This window comes from Lissotriton helveticus, chromosome 7, assembly GCF_964261635.1.
Source record: "Lissotriton helveticus chromosome 7, aLisHel1.1, whole genome shotgun sequence".
NCBI classification, from domain to species: domain Eukaryota; kingdom Metazoa; phylum Chordata; class Amphibia; order Caudata; family Salamandridae; genus Lissotriton; species Lissotriton helveticus.
The window spans coordinates 1,703,558,203-1,703,581,117 of NC_136068.1; the positions used below are offsets into that span (position 1 = coordinate 1,703,558,203).

Consider the following 22,915-nt stretch of genomic DNA (forward strand, 5'->3'; position numbering starts at 1 on the left):
TACTTCAACTGAGGTTCTGCGAGATTTGCTGGATGTTTCTGTGGTCTTATACATTGATGACATCATGCTCTATTCACAAAACATGACTAAAATCGAAAATATGTCAGGAAAGTCTTGCAATGATTTTAAGAACATGCTCTTTTTTGCCAAGTTCAACATTCCATACAGAGTCTATTGAGTTTTTGGCATATGTCTTGTCTCCAGAAGGGGTTACCATATCTTAAGACAGCTGGGTAAACAGCTGGGTTAGAGAGGTTTAAAATATGCCTGTGTGGCTGGCTAGCGCAAGATGGTCCACCAAAAAGACATGCACACTTTAAACTGAAATTGCCCTGTTCGATCTGCTCTTGCCAGTCAGCAGCAGCCCTGTTCCCATCCTGACAATCTGTTTGGGACGGGGTAAAAAAAGTGGTAATGAATTAACTTCATTACCATTTTATTTTTCTCTCCTGGGGCATTTCAATGATGCGACGCTCCTCCACTCTAGCAGAGGAGCCACCCCTAACTATGGGCAACAGCAGTATATGCTTCTTCATATTCAAAGAACAGGTACAGAGCAGACCACAGAGAGTAAAGGAAGCTTCTAAGCAAAGTAGAACAGATAATGAATAGAAATAGCAGCTTTCTTACATACAAATGTGCTGCAGGATAGGCAGTGGAATCAAATAAACTTCCACACACAAGCACACGCCCACACACACAGGCAGTATAGCCATCAGCCATTCAGGCATTACATAAATTGAAGAGATGCAGCCTTGGCAGTGGCAGTGCAGGCGCTTCTCCCTCGCCCCCCACTCTAAGGTAAAACATTATCATCAGCGGCAAATAGAGAGTATCTCTGATTGCCGCTGATGAGAGAAACAGTGGAAGCAGAAAAAAACAAGCATTTGCAGTGCAATCGGTCTCGCCTTTGGGACCTACATGTATTTAGCTATGCAGCACATCAGCCTGGGTGCTGAAACATCTACTGTTCTTTAACATGGAGGGAAAGTAAGCAGCAAACTGCATGACAAACCAGGTATGGGAACACATGGAGCGAAATATTGCCTTTCAGTGGGAAATGGTATAGTCCAAAGCTCTGTTTTTAATATAAAAGGAGTGCCTTCGGTGGTCATATCACTTAAAATACAAGATTTGAAAAAAATATAATTGTCTACCGGTGCTCATGGAAGACAATTTCTATAGACTAGAATCTAGAGGAGGGTAAAGTGATTCTTGTATTTTACTGAAATCGGTTGGTCGTTTTCTATCAAGAAAGTTATATAGACGCAGTTGCCAGAAAAAAAAAAATCTTCCAGCAGAGAGTAATTCTGGTATTTTACTAACTTCTGCTGGTCGTTTTCTGTCACGTCAGTTAAATAGAGGCAGTTGACAGGAACAAAAGTCCCTAAGGAGAAGCAGACAAGTCATAGGGCTGATCTCCAGAGCCCACAAAGTACAATAAAGTATATACAAGAGGTCTTGAATACTTGGCCTAAAACCAGAAACTAATGGCGGGAATAGGTAAGTGAGCAACTAACCAGTCTTCAAGATCAGCTTGTCACTAAGAGTAAAGTGTTGTAAATTTAAAGTCATAACATTGAATCACTAAGAAAATAACAAAGATCTCAATGTATTTGTACGCACTGGAAGAGGCAATCAACACAACACATTATGTCTTTCCATCAACAGGAGGAGATTCCCAAAAGTCAAAGGAGTACAGTAGTTCTGGTGTGTAGGGAAACAAACATGTCTAAATTCCAGAATACAGAAAAAAAGTAGGCAGAGGAAAAAGATGAATGGGCATGATCCCAAGCAGCATCTGTGAAACAAGAACATGCGTATCTTCCAAGTCTACAACTTTAAACAAGCTCTTGTGTGTTTTCAGGATGGCTGTCCGACCCCATTCCTTCCCACATCACCTTTTATCAAACTGAGTTACTGCCCCCCCCCCCCCCCCCCCCCACAGTCCACGAGTTCTGCAGCTCACTCTTCCACGCTGCAGGAGCTCTTGGTTCTTGTCATGAAGTGAAATGAGAGAGGGCATCAACAATAAGACATGAACCAATCACAGAGAAGAGTGGTCTAGTCTCACTAATAATACTGGAAGTGAGCCACACCGGGGCAATTTCCAGTCAGGAAATGGAGTTCAGAGATTTCTGTTGTAATCCAAAAATGATGACCAATTTGGAGTGGAACTGATTATGTGGTGAGACAGTTGCGAAGAAGAACAACGGAGTGAATATTGGGGGCAGAAGTGTGGTGTGGACTGTTGGTACTCCAATGAGGACTTTGCCTGTCCAGTTTTCTGCTCTGTCCCTGTGTGTATGGGAGGTGACCACTTATGCAGGAGGTAGATCATCTAATCACTCTCCCATCACACAAATAGAATCAGTGTCTAAGATCAGCACCAGAAACAAGCACATCTCCCTAACTTTTATTGACCAAGAAAGAGCCACAATTTGATGTTCTGGCATCACCACCAGGAGCACTTAGTAAGACAAACAAGTGATGGTTAGAGTACATGAAGTAATCCTAGCCACTGGTAATTACTTAAGCAGAATTTAAGTTCATGTCTTCCCTACTATGCCGCTCCAGGAAAGATTCTCATATGCAAATCACCGTTTGTGTGCTCCAGTAGGAATATGCCAGTCTGATATGCATTAGTAGGACCCCTCCAGCTAGAATACAAGCAACATTTCAAACACTGGGTTGTTTGTTTAATGTTCAAGCAAGCAACAGCCGCAATCCCTGGCAGGGTGAAACAGAAAAGTTACTAAATTAACCTGTGTTCAACCCTCTGATAGCTTGGCACAAAGCAGTCAGGCTTAACTTGTAGGCAATTCGTAAAGTGTTTATGCAGCACACAACCAGTATTAATGTAAAAATACAAAACAAGAAAAATTCCACACCAACTGAAAAAAGTAGAGTACATTTTTTTGTTTGGAGTTTTTTTTTCTGTAGCACAAACTTTACCCTAGGTATCGGGTATCAGAGCGCTCTACATGAGGACCAGTTGCGTTACATAAGGACACGTTCAATTTTGCTTTTGTCAGGCACAGGGAGATTATGTGATTTGCCCAAAATCACAGGATGTTGAGTGTCCTTGCCAACACTCAAACCTGGTTCCCCCAATTTGAGGTTGACTGCCCTAGCCGTTAGACTACATCCCCTTTTATGGAACTATTCTGTTTATTGAGCCTAGTGATTGTAGTCCCCAACTATTCACCTACAACCAGTGGCCAGCAGCAAAATAAAATATGATCCAATGAAAACGACTGATTGCCTACAACCCTTGGTCTAGCAGAGTTATTCAGGCAAGAATAACATAAAAACTGTATTAAAATAAACATTCCATAACCATCCCCCAACCAACCCCGCTTCCTCCGTACTAAGTATTTCTAGGTTATGTCATGGGATGCAAAGCCAATTAAAAAATGAATGGGATATCCATGCAGTCATAAGCAGCCAATAATCAATATTAGGAAACTTATGAGGAGCCAGATGAAGTAATCGCAGGTAGGAGGGGCATGTCAGTTCCATAAATTCAGAGGATAAAATGTGGATGAAGAGGGCCCATCTGTCTGCATAGTGAGTAGATTTGGGGTCTAGTGCTAAGGACAGTTTCTCCATCCCCAAGATAAACCATAGTTTGTGTATCCAAGAAGTATGGTCAGGTATTTTATGTGTTCCCCAAAGGGACAGTATCACTTGGTGAGCAGCGCCATTTGTCTACCCTGGTTGGAACATAGGGAATAAGTCTGAGGGTTCAGGATTCCTAAGATAGGGTATCACAGAAACCTAGAGATAGAGGTATGAAAAGCGGAGATGATATCAGAAAGGATTTGGTCCCAGCATCTGGTAAGTTGCCATAGAGATGCAAGTGAGTCCTTGGATTTCCGCATCCTTGCCACCATTACACAGAGTGCCCCAAATTCCATTTGTGGGTTCGTACTGGTGTCAGATACCGATAGGAGACAATCTTAAAAGCAGTTTTAGTACTGGCCATATTGTGTTCTGTGTGGCGAGCTCTATAAAAAATGTCTTCTCATTCTTTAGTGGTAAGAGCCGGGCCAAGTTCTGTCTCCCAGCGACTCTGACCCTTAGTTTTTACGGGGGCAGTTTCTCTGGCAAACAAGGTGTGTAGGTCAGATATAAGATGTTTTCTACATGTTGTAAGCAGTAACCATTTCTCAAATGGGGTCTGAGAACACCCTACTCCCGTCCTGAATCCCTGGGTGGTCACCCAGTGCCAAAGCTCTAAATAATGAATATGCTCCGTTGCCGTTAGTCAATAGTCAGCTTGTGACTGGTCACAGGGAATTAGCCCATTCCAGTAAAAAAGAGATCCTATTCTTTTGTAGCCTGCTTCCTGCCTCCATCTAAACATCTCCGGTGCCAGCCTTCGAGGGTAATCATGGTTTGCTAAGATCGGCGTCATCAGAGATGGGAACGTTGTAAGGCCAGATCATACCGCCATTGTATTGTTGAGCTGATTATTTGTGAGGAACATAAGCCGTAGGCTCTATGCTTACATGGTAACCAGACCTCTTTCCAGATGCTGGAGCCCACAACAGCTTGGTACATAAAGGACCAATGGTTGTACAAAAGTGAAGGGTTCCATTCCACCAAAAAATTAAGTTGCATCGCTTGAAAATAGCAGAGCACTGTAGGTGAGAGCAATGCCTACATCCTTTTTTTGACAATATAGTATGTTTTGAAAGAGGCAAGGTCTTTTGCTATCCCATAAACATGTATTTATCTGTAGTTGCTATGAACACAAGGCCTTTGGAGGGGGGGTCAGTGAGAGCGCCTGGAACACATAGAAAATATGAAGGAGTATAGACATTTTTGATGCTGATATGTGTCCAGTTCAAGACAGACAGCACCATCTCCATGCGTCCAGCCCCCCACATGTTTGAAAAATGACAGCACAATAGTTATAGGTCAGAGTCGTGGAGAGAAACTTGGCAAGTTTGATTCCGAGATAGTAAATGGAGTCCTTTGCCCATTCAAAGAGGAATTGAGCATGCAGAAATGATGGAGAAGTTCAAAATCTGCAATTTCTGTATATTTAGTTTAAAACCCGAGAGTGTGCTGGATAGTTGCAGTTGGGAGACAGGCGCATGGAGTGAGGATATGAGGTTGGTTATAGACAAGATGACCTCATCTGCATAAATGCTAATGAGATGTTGGTCTCCCCCAAATGCCACACTAGCGAAGTCGGGGTTATCCTGAAACTGCTGTGCCAAGAGATGTATATTTAAGGTGAAGAGAAGAGGAAACAGAGGGCACCCCTGTCATGTGCTCCGAGATATTGGAAAGGTGGGGGAAGAAAGATCATTGACCCTCAATGATGCCCTCGGTTCTCTGTTGATGTAGCTGATCCAGCTGCAAAATTTGTTTCCAAAGCCAAACCTGAGTAAGGTCGCGAACAGTGCTCATCTTTGAAACCTGTAGATTTTGACCAGAATGTGGAGAAGGTGCTTGGTATTATCAGCACTTTGGCATGCTGGAATAAATCCGGACTGGTCCGGCTCTATCCAATATGGCATAAGTGGGTTCAGGCAGTGCGCTAAGATACAAGTGATCAATTTAACATAAATATTAAACAAACAAATGGTTCTATAGGTCCCGCATAGAGTGGGGTCCTAACCAGGGTTTGTTATATTTATTTATTTATATATTTTAGAGTTTTATTGAGCAGGATCGTGACCTGTTAGGGTATCAGAGTGCTTTACAAGGCTATCAAATTATTTACAAAGAGTAGGAATAGGCGATCATGAGTTTACTTGAGGGAGATAGACAAACATTAGCAGGAGCAGGGGCAGACTGCACAGCACTATCTGCTGTCCCTTAAAGTGAGATGCAAAATGAATAGCAGCAACAATGATAGAAAAATCGCATAAGTTGCATCTATGAAATCAGGACCGGCTTACATGGGTAGAGAGTAAGAAAAGAGCAATAGCATATTGTTAGGCCACTGAGCTGTATATGCACTGAAAGTGTTTATGGAAGGAATTTGCCCATTAGGAAAGTCTAAGCTTCCTTTTTGAATCTTGACAGAGAAGTATTTCTTCTGATGTTAGGCGGCAGCAAGTTCCAGATTCTTGGTGTGGCCTCAGAGAAAGCTCTGTTCTATGTTTTCTTCTTCCGAACGTGTGGTGAATTTCAGCACATAATCCCTGGCAGTCTGGGAGTGCATGCCTCCTCTGGTAGCCACAATTTTCTGAGCAAGATACGCTTGAAAATTAGAGCGTAACGCTTTGTGTGTGATACACGCCAATTTGAGTTGGATTCTAGCTTCGTGAGAAAACCAGTTCAGCACCTTCAGGTGCAGTGAGATATGGTCGAATTTGTTTGAGCCTGTTAAAAGTCTTGCAGCTGCTAGGGGAGCCATTGAGATGCTGGGTAGGCCGGAGAGTGTTGAGCATCCGTATTTGTTCCTAGTGATAACTAATGCCAGTACCGCGGGCAGGGAGGGTGACAGTCAGGGGATGTCCCTTGGGATGTCCCTTGGCATGTCAACGCAGTCTACAGTTACATCAGAAGAGTGACAAGCTGCAAAACCCCCACACAAACAGCAGGCATGCAGGATATGAGCAGAGGAGCGCTACCAAGTTTGGGGTTGCTCAGTGCATGGTCTCCAATAAAGAGCTCTTACTCACCATACGTTTTGTGGCAGCGATGACGCAGAGGGGCCCGCATCCATAATCAGGGAGTAGACAACGGGACCCAGTTAAAGACCACAGCTCCCTGTTAAAAACATTGACAGCACAGTAGGGGCTGCCGAAGCATCACAACCACAAAATCCCTGCTGGATCCACCAGTCAGGTGCTCTGAGAATTAGGAGTGGATGTCAGGTGTGTGGCAGGCCCAAGAGAGTAGGACAGCAGCTGAGGCCATGCAGGGGCCAGGCAGACCACTGCCAAGAATACAGGAGGGATCGACAAGCTAGACCTTTCGCTGGATGAGCACAGGAGGTCTATGTTGAGTTGGAGGTGAGCCCCATCTAGCACCCGGGAGGTGAGAACCTTTAACGTCTAAGGTGCTCAGAGAAATGGGGGGCCCCCAGAATGTCAGCAGACCCCTGGTAAGTTCCTTTAATTGCCACTGTTCATGGGGAGAGGCCTGCTAAGGGCGCGCAGTCCTCTTTTCACTTCACTTTGATAACTTTATTTCGGTCAAAGACCATAAACGTGAAATAAAATATATGTACAAGCAGGATAATAAAACATAAATACTTCAGAATTAAAAAGTTATTGACCGTTGGTTATCAAAGGAATAGTAAAGCATAAAAGCAGTAGTCCATTATTCCTTATGGATAAATGCAGTTCTTCTCCGCCACATGCCGAATAAAAACCGGGAAACGCCAAAAACAATGAGAGGGGCAGTGTCATAAGTTAGGACTCTACAAGCATGTACACAATGTCTAAAACCCAAGTTTTTGCATAATGGGATAATCCAGCACTTCCGAATTTCACTGTTTGCTGGGCAAAAAAAGAGGATATGTATAATGTCTTCCCTGGCATGATTACAGGCAGGGCAATTAGCCTTCATCGTTTTTGCCCATCTGGATGTGAATGCCCCAACCGGTAAGGAGCCGTGCCTCAATTGAATATATAGTTTTCTTGCCAGTGGAGGCTGCACCAGGTCCAGAAACGCCTCCATCCAGTATTCAACTTTTGCTATGAGGAACTCAGTGGACAATCTGCCCAGGGAAGTAGAACAGTGTAGCAGTTTGATGTTATGGGATTTTACAGCTGCCACCAGTACAGTCCTCTGCATCCTCATACAGCTGTCCTCCGGTGTATCCCAAAGTTGGGGAAGACCAATTTTGTAAAGGAGAGTCTTAACGTGTACCAACCAAGGTATATTCTTGTTCTTTAGCTGCCCCCAAATAGTATTGAATTCTGCTCTAGACGGTTCAAGCTCCGGCACAGACCAGAGCCTTCTCCAATAGAGCAGAGGTCGAGCTGCCACCAGATCAGTAATAGGTTCCAGACCCAGGTCCAAGCGTAATGGTAGCAGGGGCGTGCTTTGTGGAAGACCAAACAGATGTCGCATGAAAGAGTGCTTGACTTTCATTAGATTACATGCATTGGTGTGTCCCCAGAGTTCAGCAGCATATAAGGCTGCAGACCTGACCTGTGTTTTGTATATCTCTAGGGCAGAGGTAGCCGGTTTAAAGGTTAAGGCACTATGGAATCTGCCTACGCCACCCATAATCTGTGCAAGTCTCAAGGAGGATTTAGAGACTTGTTGGTCCCATGTAAAATGTTCAGTCAAAGTCACCCCCAGATATATAAAGGTCTTAACTCGCTCAAGTGGGGTTCCATTCAATGTGGGGTTTGGGCGGGTGTGCCTCGGGGGGTTGAAGATCATAAACTTGGTTATCTCCAAGTTGATCTCCAGACCCCGCGAGGCGCAGAAGGAAACAAACCCGTCCAAAACCCGCTGGATGCCCGATGATGTCCGCGACAACAACAAAGTGGAGCATCATTATCCCTGACACAATTGAGTCTATCTATCAGGCCATTGACATATAAGCTAAAGAGAGTAGGGGCCAGTACGCAACCCTCTCACTATTGCGAGACAGGATCCAGGTCCAGGGCCCAAGACCTCCGGCAGTCTACACTCGTGCAGGGGGTCTGGGGCCATGGGAAGCTCAGGAGCTTGGCTAGAGCTATAGTTTTGACAGGGGGAAATCCCTGCACCCGGGGCCCCCAGCAGTCGACACTCGTGCGGGAGGTCCCGGGCCGTGCTAGTGCAGGAAATCGAAATCCCGGAGCCCAAGGCCCCCGGCAGTCGGCTCTCATGCAGGGGGTCTGGGGCAACCGGAATCTCGGAAGCCTGGTTAAAGCCAAGATTTTGACAGGGAGAAGACCCAGTGCCCCGGGCCCCCAGCAATCGACACTCATGCGGGAGGTCCCGGGCCGTGCGGGCACGTGGAACCAAACTCCCAGACCCCGGGGCCCCCGGCAGTCGGTTCTCGTGCCGGAGGTCCCGTGGCGCACAGGCCCGAGGCTCCGAAACCAGTTCTGCCAGCCCCTCCTGGGGCTGACACCCAATTTCCTCCAACTCAGGGCTTGTATAGAGTGACTTAAAGTGTGCCTCCTACACTATAGGGGCAATATTCGAGACCCCAGTGTCTCTCTCACCTGTCACTGAAGAAGTAGCAATTAGCCAAAAGGTCTTAGAATCTTTTAGGAGTAGTGCCTGTCTCAACTCTTCCCACCTAGATTCCTCCCACTCACTCTTTGCTCTAATGAGCACCTTCTTATACAGCAGTCTAGTTGTTCTAATTTTAAGGATATCCTTAGATTTAATTGCCTTGAGTAGGTCTTTCTTTGAGTTTTTACATGCGTGGTTGTGCCAGGGATGTGTTTTATTCCGGCGCAACTTAGTCCCACTAACCGGATAGAATACATCCCCTAGACTCTCAACTAACTTTCTGTGGGTCCCTATAGTCTGCCCATGGGAGGTGGAATGTCCCATATCGCTTATCAGTGGAACAGCTATCTGGTAGATTTTTGCGAGACGAGTAGGAGAGTCTAGGCAAGAAGGCCATTTGACTCTTCTCCTATTGTTAGATATAATATGTGATGGGACTATCGGAGTGGAATTAGAGTCAGGGTTAGTTAGTCCAAATGCACCCGGTTTAAGCGTTAGGACCAGCGCATTGTGGTCACTATCGTGCCTTACGACAACCCCGAAGTCTTTAAACTTGCCCCAATGTTTGGCTTCCAGCATGAGATAGTCAATGGTGGAAGTTCGATTTGTCCTATTATATGTGGGCAGGCCGGAACATTCGTTATTGCCCCTTCCATTGCATGCCCGCAGAGACATTGCAAGGGTCAAGGCCTTGATTTGTAGTACTAACGGGGTCCAGGCCTTAACCGGGGCAATTCTTGGGGCTGGCATTTGCCATAGCAAATCGACTTCATCCTCCTCGCACAACTTGGATCCACCCAATGGTTCGAACTGACAATTCAGATCGCCACCAAGAATGATCGGAGCTGCGGGGTCAAGTGTCTGAAGGAAATGGTCGAGTGCTTGAATAGTACTCGATTCTTTCCCGTTCACGGTAGGCCTAGAGTAGATATTAATAATAGCCAATGTAGATCTACTAACAGATGTTAGCAAAACACATTGGATATCTGGCGAGTTTGTGTCCACCTGTACAGCCTGCATGCCCAAGTGTAAGCCTACCCATATGGCAAGGCCACCCGAAGGGCGGCCTTTACAACCTGAGACTGCAGGGATGTCATAGGTAGCAAAACCCGGGACTGTCACTCGCCTCGAGGGACAAGGTTTCTTGCATCAAGCAAATGTCATGAGTGGTCATAAAGGAGGACCAGTCTGGTACGAGTAGCTTGCTCTTTAGGCCTGCTTAATTCCACGAGAGTATTTTTATTCTACCTTCCATAGCCTTAACTTTATCCTTCTCCCCCCCATGTTCTCTTAGTAATACCTGGTCCAGGCTCTGTTCAACCCTTGTCTCCTCCCTCTTTGAGGCATAAGGGCAGAGGATCTCATAACTATCAGAGGATAGTGACTTTTCCTATGTTGTGACACCTTCCTCTGGGTTACCCTCATTATGTTCTCGTGGGGGTGTACATGACTGAGTGAGTCAGTCCACCTCCTCGAGGACGCTAAACCTATTCCAATGGGGTTGTATCGGGTAGAATGGGGTGTGTGGAAGAAAACCCTCCCCAAATGGCTGCCAGTGGTGAATCCCGTTCGGGTGGGAGAGGGGATTTCTGGTATACTGTGGACTCCTATTGTGAGACGATTTGTGGATTGGGATAGGGTAGAAATAGGACAAGTGCAAAGGGAATGTTTGGGACTCTCTGTGGGAAGGAGTTCTACAGATGTGATCAACAGCAGAGGAGTCCCTAAAATTAATTGTTACAACATCCCCTACCACTGTTTTAGGGCCCCTTCCAATCCAGTCTACTCTTCTCACTGCCAATATGTGACCTGAAATGTTAGGAGGTAAGGGTCTATTTAGAGTCAGCCACTGTATGCACTTATTATGTAGGTCTACCTCCTGTTCTCTCTTCCCCTCACTAAGGGGTGGAACACCCACTAGGGCCAGTACAAATGGTTGTGCTTCTGGAGGCAGATTTATTGTCGGCAATCGTTTAAAGGTTGCCTTTGGTGGGGGAGGTCTTGATATTGATATTGATATTGAGATGTATTTATAAAGCGCTCGTTCGCCCGGGGGCTTCATGGCGCTATAGACAGGGACACAACGCATCAGTCACAGGAAGCAAAAAGGAACTCATCAAAACGCTTGAGAAAAGAGCCATGTTTTGAGGGAGTGTCTGAAACTAAGGATGTTTCCGCACATTTTAAGGTGAAGAGGAAGGGAATTCCAGAAGGCAGCTGCAAGGTGGTCAAAGCAGCTGCCTCCAAGACGCTTCCTTTTATAAGTAGGGACAGTCAGAAGATGTTTGTGCATGGAGCGAAGATTCCTAGGGGGGTCATATTTTTTAAACAGATCTCTGATGAATAGGGGGCCTGATTGTTGTAGGGACTTAAATAAAATACAACCAGTCTTAAAAGCCACCCGTTGTTCAACAGGCAGCCAATGTAGTTGTTTTAGGCCCAGTCTGACAGACTGCCTCTTAGGTAGATTCAGAATGAGTCTGGCTGCCTGATTCTGAATCAGCTGGAGGCGCTTTAACTCGCCGATCGGGAGCCCAAGATAGAGACTGTTGGAGAAATCCAATCTGGACAGAACCAAGGAGATAACAATCTGTGTGAGCGCCTCCAAAGAGAAGAAACGAGCAATTTTCTTAATTTTCTGCAGCTGAAATAGACTGGAGGACACCACTGCGCTGACCTGCCTTTTCAGAGACAGATCTTCGCTAAGGAAGATTCCTAGGCTCTTAACTGAGGACGATTTAGATGGGGGGGCTCCCATGCTGGACGGCCAAAAGCCAGGGTTCCAGCTGAGTACACTCTGCCCAGGCAAGACCAACTCAGTCTTGCCTGGGTTGAGCTTCAGGTGATTGCAGCTCATCCAACTCAGGATGTGAGACATGGTGTTTTGAAACACTACCACTGAGTCCTCGGTGTTTAAGGGAAAGATGAGCTGCAAATCATCTGCGTAATTGAAGATGGTAACTCTGGTATCCCTGAGGGAGTACAGCAGGGGGCGTAGGTAAAGATTAAAAAGCAAAGGTGACAGGGAGGAGCCCTGAGGGACTCCACAGGTGGTAGGGATAGTGGGGGCCGTGAAGGGGCCCAGTCTCACGGATTGGGTGCGGCCAGTAATAAATGAGCGAATCCAGCTCAGCGCAGGACCCCTAAGGCCGGCCTGTTCGACACGGTTGACCAAGATGGTATAGTCAACCGTGTCGAATGCCGCTGATAGATCTAATAATACCAGCGCCTGATGGATCCCCTTGTCTGCATTCCGCCTCAAAGTATTCTGAACTGAGACGATGACTGCTTCAGTGGAATGAAGAGGACGGAAGCCAGCCTGGTTAGGCGCAAGGAACTGTGATTCTTCCAAGAATTGGGATGAAGGTACTACTTTTTTTGGTGCCGTATTTTTACCCTCCTTGGGATGTTGACTAGATTTAACAGTTTGGCCTGCTGCGGGAGATCTGGTAAGACCTGGTTGTTTGGCTACAGGTGTAGGAGGGGGTACGAGGTTTAAGGATTTAGCGGCAGTACTTGCCGGTCCTGGTTTTCTATTTGATACTACTGGAACAGTGGATTTAGCTACCTCAAGACAGGGTACCTTTGTAGAGTCACCGACTGGAGCAGGGGTTAACGAGTTACCTTGGGAGTTATGTGGCTTAGTTGTCCCCAAAGTCTTATTGTTTACCATGGAAGATAATCTATCAAGTTTTGAAACCAGAGGTTTAATGTGGGAAGCAATTATTTGCTCTAAACTGTTCTGGAGATCCGTCACCATATTGGTGACCCAGCAGGGTATCCCTGTAGTTGGGTGCCGGGGATGGTCAAATGGGGTTACCAAGTTATGATTGGGCTGTTTCTTTGTACCTAGATTTTTAGGAAGACTATCCTTTTTTGTCTTAGAGCCCACCCTACCAGGTTTTGATTTTGCCACAGGGGGAGGGGAAGTCAAGATACAGGGTTGATCGTCATTGTTAATAGAGGTCTCAACTAAAGCCAATGATAAATCATCAGCTACTGAGGTGTCAGCCGGAATCTGTGCACAGGGCAGCTCGGCAAAGGTGGATGTTAAATAAGAGTCCAGGATCGTGGGATCAATGGCAATAGCCGAGCAATCTTCGCCATGGTCTTTAGAGCTTATTGTGGGTGGGAAGGATAATCTTCTTTCGGTATTTTCAATTGCATTGGCAACCACCCCTATGGTCTGATGTAGCATTTTATCAATTGCCGTCAGTGTTGGGAGGGACTGCGGCATTGTGGCCTGAAGTCTAGTATTTGGACGTGAAGCAGATGGTTTAGTTTTCTTGCCCTGGATACTCGTATTTGCTGTGGGTTGCCTCGTTAGTTAACAGCAAGGTATGGGGAAAGGTATAAAAGACACGATAAGTCCAGCACAGGAATAGATTATCGCTCGCACTCTTAAGGGGGGCAGCTAGCACAATGGCCCGCAAACGAAAGGGAAACGCGGAAAACAGTACCTTGTGGAAGAGTGCCGGATACTTTCAGGATTAAGTACCACTGAAAAGGGGGGTGGCCCGTCCCATTCCCAGTCTTCCACGGACGGCCTGGACCGACCGCCCTTGTCCCGGGCTTCTCCCGGCTGACCCGCGCGCGACCTCGCGAGGTGAGGGACCAGGCGTGGTTAAATGCGCCTCCTGGCGTGCGATGATTGTCTTCCTGGCACAAAGGATCCTGGGTGATGGAGTCCCCAGCGGTGCCGGCGGAGCCAAGCCCGGCCGGACACCAGCAGCAAGTCTCAGGTAGGACTCGGGGGCGGGGGGGCGGAGCAAAGCCCGGCCGCGACGGCAGCTGCAGCGGGAGAGTCACCAGCTCGCCTCAACCCCCAGCTCGCCTCGAGCCTCGAGCCCCAGCCACAATCCACGTAGCACCCAACAACGTCAGCGTCTCCCACGGGGCTCAGCACCAGGCGTGGTTAAATGCACCTCCTGGCGCGCAATGATTGTCTTCCTGGCGCAAAGGATCCTGGGTGATGGAGTCCCCCTGCGGTGCCGGCGGAGCCAAGCCCGGCCGGACACCAGCAGCAAGTCTCAGGTAGGACTCGGGGGAGGGGGGGCGGAGCAAAGCCCGGCCGCGACGGCTACTGCAGCGGGAGAGTCACCAGCTCGCCTCAACCCCCAGCTCGCCTCGAGCCTCGAGCCCCAGCCACAATCCTCTTTTGAGGGCCTCTGTCTAGATGTTGGGGAGTCCCCTGATGTCAACAGGTCCACAAATGCAGTGCAGCTGCCATGCAGGAACCCCACTTGTGCAGGAACATGGAAAAGACTGAGATAGGCCACCATACCTCAGTACTGCCTGACCTCGCAACATAGCTGCCCAGTGTGTCAAGTGAGAAGCAGAAAAATGCCGGCTTCATCCCATCAAGTCCACACTTCCCTCTCCTCTAGCCTTCGGGTCCCACCGCTACATCACATAAGGGGAGAAGTGAGGGGTAAAACTCTGTTGGGTGACATTGTCTGCTCAGCCAGGGAGCTGTGTACTGGCATCCAGGGCTGCTCCATCCACAGCAGCCCAAGGGCAAAGCACATCCCCTCCAGCTAAGCCAGGGCACAATAGCAAACAGCTCCGGCTCATCCCTTCTGCTGCAATGGTGGCCAACAACACAGTCCAGCCAGGGGCAGTGTCATGGGGTCAGCATCCAGCAGATGCCATGTAAGGCCCGAGGGGCAAACACCAAGTCACTGTATATCAGCCCACTCGGGTGGTTACCACTTTGCTATCAGGTGCTGCCATGCTCCTGTTTGGCCACTTTCTCACCTCTGCTTCACATGGCCAGGGAGGTCCGTCTCTGGTTTCGAGATGGACTCTAGTGATCCTCATTCCTGGAGATCGAAGGTACAAAGCAGAGATGGCAGGAAGGGTCCTGTGTAAGGCTACTGAAGTGGCGGGGAAGGAGTGCCTGGCAAACACGTCTCACTGTTCCGCCATTTCAGCCAAGCCCGATAGAGTACATTTTAATTAATTATTCAACACAAAATTTACAAAAATCAAATCAGTAGAACAAGAGTTATCAATTTTTAAAGTTGAAGGCAAAAACTACTGCCTAAAACATCAAAGCGTCAACCACAAACATTTAGTTGTGCAACACATGATCAAAATTAAAGAAATGGCTGACTGTTATGGATAGTCAGTTGGATACAAAAATGGGATTTGACCCAATTTGCTACCTACCTTCAGTCTTAGAATACATTTCAGAGAAAATTGTTCTGAGAAGGGATGGTTTAGTAGGTCAAGGCTGCAGATGGTGTCCGGGGCAGAGGGTAGCCGCTAGTCTAAGTAACGGTGAAGAGTCCTACATTCGGACTACAGCCAACAAGAGTTCCAGGAGGCCAGTTATTCCTTTGGCAATGGACCGCTGAACAGAATTTTCTGCAATGGAGAAGAACATAGCAGGAGCTGCCGTGAGGTCAGGTCCACCGGGGATGCACCTTGGATGGCTATATGAGCAGATTGGTCCCAGTCTTCTCTTGGTTCTTAGAGTAGTTTTTTACCAAAAATAAAGTCCCATGTTTTTGATTTTGGTTATCTGGGCAACTTTTCCACCACCGCCAAGGGTCTAAGGCAGGAGGTGCACCACTTGGAGGTGTGTACTCACTCAGGCTGCCTTCAGGCACTTGTTCAAAATGGTGGTAGCCTTTTATGTTCCTGAGTTTCTAATCAGGAGGTCAGCCAACTATCCCTTGCAGCCACTCTGGTAGTCCTGGGTTCAAGTGAGAAAATAGGGCTCAAGCAGTAGAGCAGGCCTCATAGGGTTCAAGACAGGCCCCAGGTAGTGAAGCAGTCCTTCCATGAGCAGTAAAGCAGTCTTGTAGAGTACACAGTAAGCCACAGCAGCAGGGAGTCCTCTGAGAGTCCTTCCACTGGTTCAGAAAGTGAACTGAAGAGTAGTTCTGAGGGTCCCATGTTTATAGCTGGAGTCCTTTGTTTGAAGGCAGAGCACAACCTATTCAGTTACCTGTGGGGCTTTGCCCTGCTGCGTCCCCTCCATCCTGCCAGTTGATGGCCTATCCAGGCACACCTATGTCTCCTATTGTACGGCTGTCTGGAAGGGATAAACAAAGTCCAACTGCCTACTAAACCCAGACATGTAACCCAGGAACAGGCAGCAGTAACCAGATAGGGCAGGAAAATGGCAACTTTCTAAAAGTGACAATTTCTAAATTGTAACCTAAAATCCAACTTTACCATTAAAGACCATTTTTTATTACAATTTTCAGACACTAAACACAAAATACAGACCTGATCCCAATCAAAAGTTAGCACCTATTACAATTAATAAGGCAAGCTGATGTATTGTTATCCTATGAGAGAGGTAGGTCTCAAAGTAGTGAAAAACTAAGTAAGGAGTTCTTCACTACCAGGACACGTAAAACTTAAAAGTACACGTCCAATCTTTTAATGAAAATGTACCCTGCCCTTTGGGCTACCTTAGGAATGACTTATATGCTATACAAAAGGAGGTTATGTTCCCAATTTGACATGGCAGTTCAAATTGCATTCAGGCTGCAATAGCAGTCCTGGGACACGTTTTAAGGGTCTACTTAAGTGGGTGGCACAATAAATGCTACAGGCACACGAGTAGCATTTAATATACAGGCCCTGGGTATAAGGTTTTCCACTGTACAAGAGACCTGTAAGTATATTAAATCAGGTGTAATACAATTTTACCATGTTTAAGGTAGAGATCACAGGCACATTAGCAATGGTTAGCAGAGGAAAGGTGCATAGACTCCAGGAGCCAACAAAAACGAATTTCAGCTAAAAGTGGAGAGCAAAGTTAAAAGGTTTGGGAGGAGATCCATCTAAGGCTGACAGGTCTAACACAACTCCAGACTGATTTTTGGACTAGTCACACAAACAGAATCAGTGTCCAGGAATGGCACCATAGTCAAATGCAGCTCAGTACTGACTAGTGCACAGGGCAGTGTCAAGATATGATCACTCCATCTTCATTGCAAGACATCCGCTATGATAAAAGTACTGCCCGAGTGTCTCTTAATGCAGAGTGTATCTCAAATTCCTTAGGGTGCCACACCTTATATGACGCTGCGCACTGGAATTATGCTGCAGTCTCAAATTTCACCACCACGTGTCCGCAGTTACAGCCACTTGGAGGGCCACTGTGTGGTGTGGTGCATCAAAGTGGTGTCTTTATGGCAAACTCCAAAACCTTGCTACTCATCCTTGCAAACTGTTGCAAACAGCCAACGTGCTGTCGCTCACAGTGTGAAACATTGTAATATGGCTTTTTCTATATATTTTTAACAGTGGCAGAAAGTAAGGTGACTCCAGGGTGGTCATCTCCTGCCAATCTCTCTGCAGGGTAACTGTGGGTAGATCCAGAATATGAATGACAGTCCCAAGAGGCAATGGCGAAAGGGAGCTAAGCTAAACCCCCTCTATAAGCTATTGCTGTCGGAAAGCAAAATCTGATGGGTGGTTTCCCTATTAAACCATAGACAGCATTTCATCTGCTGAGAACCTCTGGATGTTGCACAATCTAGCCTGTGAGTACGGTTGATGCGGATTCTGGCTAAATAGATATCTGTGGGCCCTTTCAATATCATTATCAGTATCAACAACTGACCATTCAGATGACGAATTTGAAGGGGAACACCTAGCACACCTCTGAGTTTTTTGCACCCATCCTTTCTCTAATGCCCAGGGGTCTTTGCATTGTCAATGATCCAAGTCTTCCATTTTATAGTCATTGTCCCCTATTTTGTCTGTGATCGGTTATTCACAGCTGCGTTTTTTTGTGGAAACTCCTCACTGACAGCCACAAAAACCTTCTACTTCTCTATTTCTTCTTGTATGTATCATATATGGTGATCTTATTCAACTAGGGTGCCCTGCATCTGCGTGCTGCCATTTGACATCAGCTCAAATGTAGCTTTTTTTTGCTTCCTATGGAGCAATAACAAGTCATAAAGAGCCTCCACAGGGTAAGCTGTCACCCTCACCCTGTTGACAAATCCTGCTGGAGCCTAGTGACAGTCCCTGTGGCAAAGCCCCACGCTCGTTGAACCACAGACTGACATTTCGATTCCTGCTCTTAGGACGAGATCAACTTGCTACCCCTTTTTCCACAAGTGGTCACTCTTTGGTCGGCATCTTTGTTACTAGACGGTATGTGTGACATTAGACGAGAGAGGGTGTTTGTGACAATTCTCTTGTCTGACCACTTCTATTTGAACTGAATTAAGAGAGCAGATATATGATACACTGCAAACTTCCAAGCACACTGAACATCTCAAAAACCAGCTCTGGTTGTTTGCAGTAACACAATTAAGACTTCACTGTATGCCTGCGTTTTATCTTACTTTTATATACCTTCACTGATAAAAAGATCATTTTCAACTCTGATGTTAATGGATAAACCATGGATAGGGACAGCTTATTCATCGTTAGTCATGGGTGACCAGGGATAGCTGTGTTACTGACAAGCACCTGCCTGGAAAAGCACAGTAGTCTTTGTTCAAGGATTCAGAACTTGAAGGTATCAGTGGCCATTTTGGATGGTTAGCCAAAGTCACACTTCTCCATGACAAATTTGGAGAAGAATGAGAAGAGAAAAGGGTGAGTTGAGAGGAGACATTAATCTTTGGGAAAGTAGAAAAAGTACAGGAGGTGGCTGGATAAAAAGAAAGAAGATAGGAGCATTGGAGAGAATAATCATGGGCAGTGTGTGAAGTGGGAGAAGTCATAAAACTTGAGATCAGAGCAGAAGGAAGCAAAGATAAGGGAAAGGGGATCCAAGTAGATCCGTAGAGTTTCCTAATGTCAGCAGTGACAGTGGCGGTAGCTGGAGCAACAAGGGGGAACAAAAGAGCTTCACCATATCATTTGCAACAAGTCTAACACAAGGGAAGGTGTTGTGGAAGTGACGTCATATGAGAAGAAAGCAGAAGATGCTAGATAAATGCTAGGTAGGGTCCAAACAAGTATTAGGTAAGTTGTCCGTCCATGAAAGCTGATAGGTAGGACATGTACTTACCCAAGCCCTCTTGCTCGCAGACATCATTACGATTTTATCCTGGAAAATGATATGGACACGTGCTGCCAAGTTTGCAGCCCCTGCACTGCAGATCTGGAAATCCACCACTACTCGGAACCAGACTGTGGATGCGTCATCGCAGAGTGAGGTCACCTCATAAGCCCCGTTGAGTGACATCAGAATTGCTGACATGCCATCGAAGGAGCTGAACTGGACCCCTGGGTCCATGGTGCATGTCCCTTCGTTGGGGAAGCATCCTCGCACCCCTCGTCTGACCGTGCACAGCTCATTCGTTCCACAAGAGAGCTCCTCACAGAGTACCCCTCCGAATGCTCTGCATGTGCATTTCTGGCTGCAGTCATTTGAGACAATTACTTTGTTCACCTGGAAGAGACAACAGTACAATGTCAGAACACACTCGTTTGGGCTCCATTGTCCCACTTCCTTATATTGAGATTAATGTAATGCACTGCACATCTATGTAAAATAAGAGAGGCTTGTATTGGCCCCCCTCCAGCAATTGGCTTGCCTCTGCATCATCCCCTCTAAAGACAACCTACCCATTTCAGATCAGCCCCGTTGGCATTCCATTTCAATTGCCTTGATCGCCATCAAGAAAACAGCTATAAAATCCCACAAAGTAGAAAGCACCTTGCCCAGTCAAAACTTCAACAAAACGCCACATGTTCTGCGGATTACTTTAGGATGTGATCTGCTTGCATTTTCACATGGCTAGAAAATGTATTTGGAGCATTTTAACAAGACTGGTGGATTACCTGAGGGCTCTTCGTTTGATAAACTCGCACTTGTACTCGCATGTCAGCCTTTAAAAGCCTCAGAGAACTTAACAAGGTAAACATTTCATCATTCCATCAACATTTATTTTATTTTTATTTTTTTTTAAAGTATTTATTGAGCGCGCTGCCACCGGTTGGTTTCCTGGCGCTAAAGTAGACAGAGAACAAATCCTGAAGGCGGGAAGGGAAGGCGATCACAACTTGTGGTGCAAACACAGCCATATTTACAAGAGTAGTGGCAGAGTGAGGTGTTAGCCTTCCTGGCTTAACGTCTCACTCCACCAGTTCAGAAATGCAGGGTTGCCATGGCCGGACTGGAAACCGAAACCGAAACCGAAACCGGCCTTGGCAAACTGCTCGGCCGGGCCCCCCTGGGGAGTGGGAGGTGCAGCCTAGCGGTTTTCTAGGGCCTGTTTCGGCCACTTTTGTTACAGGGGCCGATTTCTTCCGACCCCTGGTAACAAAAACGGCCCCCATGAGCTCGAAACCAATCCTCACCCTGGCGGCCCACGGGGAAACGCCAGGTGCCCGCTACGGCCAGTCCGGCCCTGACGGCTGCACCCTATTTACAATAACATGGTGCAGCCCTGTGTTTCTCCCTGCGCTGACGCTTTACTTAGCAGTCTGGCGCCAATGCAGCCACCCTTGCACCATAGTGGAAGGATGCCTGCATGCAAGGGAACAGATTTTATGTGCCAAAAGGCCCCCCTTCCTGCACATAAACAATCTTTAAATGCAGTTTTGTAACTTCGTTGGGTGCGGCTTAATGCAAAACAGCATTTAAAAAAAAAAATTGTTTATGTGCATGAAGGGGGACCTTCCTGTACATAAACAATCATTGGCCTTTTGCTGTTTTCATGTTTGCTGCACCACACAGTACACATGAAAACAGCAAAAGCGATGAGAAATGAAACACTGGGAGTCTGAACAGAAGATATATTGGACCTTCAGCTTTGAGGGAAACAAGGGTTCTCTGCCCATATGCTGACACTGGGTTTCTGGAATGAAGAACACATAGAATCTTACAGTGCTAAAAGAAACAGGGCATTGTCAGCTCATACGGTGACACTGGGGCTCTGAACTAAAGATACACAGGACCTTACAGCACGGAGGGAAATAGGGAGTTGTCAGCTCATACGCTGACACTGAGGTGGCAAACAGAAGATACACAGGACCTTACATCGCTGAGGGACACAGGGGGTTGTCAGCTTATATGCTGACTCCAAGAGGTGGTGATGGACGGAGCATCTGAACCAATCAAACACTCACACCCAGTCAACAGATCTGGGTTTAATCCATCACCATTCTTTAGCCCACTCTGCCACCCCAGTTCAGACATGACCATATGCAAATCCGTCTGACCCTGTGCCTCATGGGAACAGTCCAGCCCGGTCCAGGGAAGGCATGGCTTGGCAGTTCGGGCTGGACTGTTCCCATTAGGCACAGAGTCAGACTGATTTGCATATGGCCATGTCTGAACTGGGGTGGCAGAGTGGGCTAAAGAACGGTGATGGATTAAACCCAGATCGGTTGACTGGGTGTGAGTGTTTGATTGGTTCAGATGCTCCGTCCATCCCCACCCTCTTTTGTACCACACATATGCAGGCACTGATAGGGCCAAGGGTGCTGAGAGACAGAGGAGGCCATTGGCTCTGAAGCGAACACAGAGTTGATAGAAAGGAAAACATTTAGAACTCTACAGTGCTAAGGCAAAGTGGAGGCAGTAGGCCCTTATGCAGATATTGGGTTTCTGGAATGGAAAACCTTCGTAATCTTGCTGTTTTGAGGAAAAGGGGAGGCTTTCCAACCTTATGCAGACACTGGAGTTCAGGAACAGAAAACATTTAGAATCTTACATACCTGAAGGAAAGGATGACTCGCCCGCCCATGTATAGACACCAGGGTTCTGAGTCAGAATCTATATAAGACAACTACAGTGCTGAGGGAAAGGAGAGGCTGGTGGCCTTTATGCAGACACTAAGGTTCTTGATTCGAAGACTTATAGAACCTTATAATTCTGATAGAAAAGGGAGGACGATACCCTACATGCTGACACTAGGGGGCAGATGTATCAGAATTGCATTTTGCGAGTCCTTAAATTTTACTGATTCGCCATTAAGGACTCTCAAAATGCAATGTATGTAGGTTTCGCAATTAAAATAGCGATTCATATGCATTCTTTATTTGGGACTCACAAATTGCGAATTACTAATAAGGAATGGCTTCCCATTCATTTCTATGGGCCAAGAGGCCCAAAGAAATGAATGCGAATTGCATGCGTAATTTGGGAGTACTCAACAGACACTCGCAAATTACGCATTCATTTTTCAAGGGTGCCAAAAGGACACCCTGTTGCACCACTGAAATATGCATGTGTGCACATGTGGCGCACATATATGCCCTGAGGACATGTATATGTGCCACATTGCACTTAGAAAACGTGTATTTTTCTAGGAAATTGCAAATTACCACCAACTTGAAGTTGGTAATTTGTGATTCCTTAAGGCCAGATCCCAAATTGTGGGTGCTTTAAAAAATTCATTTAAGGAATCACAATTTGCGATTCCTTAAATACATTCTAAAAATAGGGAATTGGAAATTTGGCGATTCCGTATTTTGCGATGGCCTTTTGCGATGATACATCCCAAAAGGCTTTTTCCCATTCGCAAATAGGCCGATTATGCGAATCGCCCGTTTGCTAATGGGAAAAGCCTTGCTACATCTGGCCCTAGGTTTCTGGGGGTAGAAGGCATGGAACCTTACAGTTTGGAAAGAAAGTTGAGGGTGCCAGGCAATATGCAGGCACTTAGGGTCTGCAAGCAAGGCATAGAGAACCCTGCTGTGCTGAGCATAAGCGTATGCTGACAGCCCTATTGCAAAAACTGGGGTTCTGCATTGAAAGACATATAGAAACTCACAGTGCTACAGCACAGAGCAGGGCATCAGTTCATAGGAGGGTATATTGGAC

At 46.6% G+C, this 22,915-nt stretch overlaps 1 protein-coding gene across 1 annotated transcript in view; it reads right to left on the bottom strand.

Moving 5' to 3' along the window:
• LOC144769650 (IgGFc-binding protein-like) overlaps positions 1–22,915 on the bottom strand; it is a 573,708-nt gene that overhangs the window by 62,283 nt on the left and 488,510 nt on the right. The window contains exon 17 of the mRNA XM_078653825.1: positions 19,151–19,534. Within this exon, the coding sequence (XP_078509951.1) occupies positions 19,151–19,534 (384 nt within the window). The remainder of the gene's footprint in view (positions 1–19,150; positions 19,535–22,915) is intronic.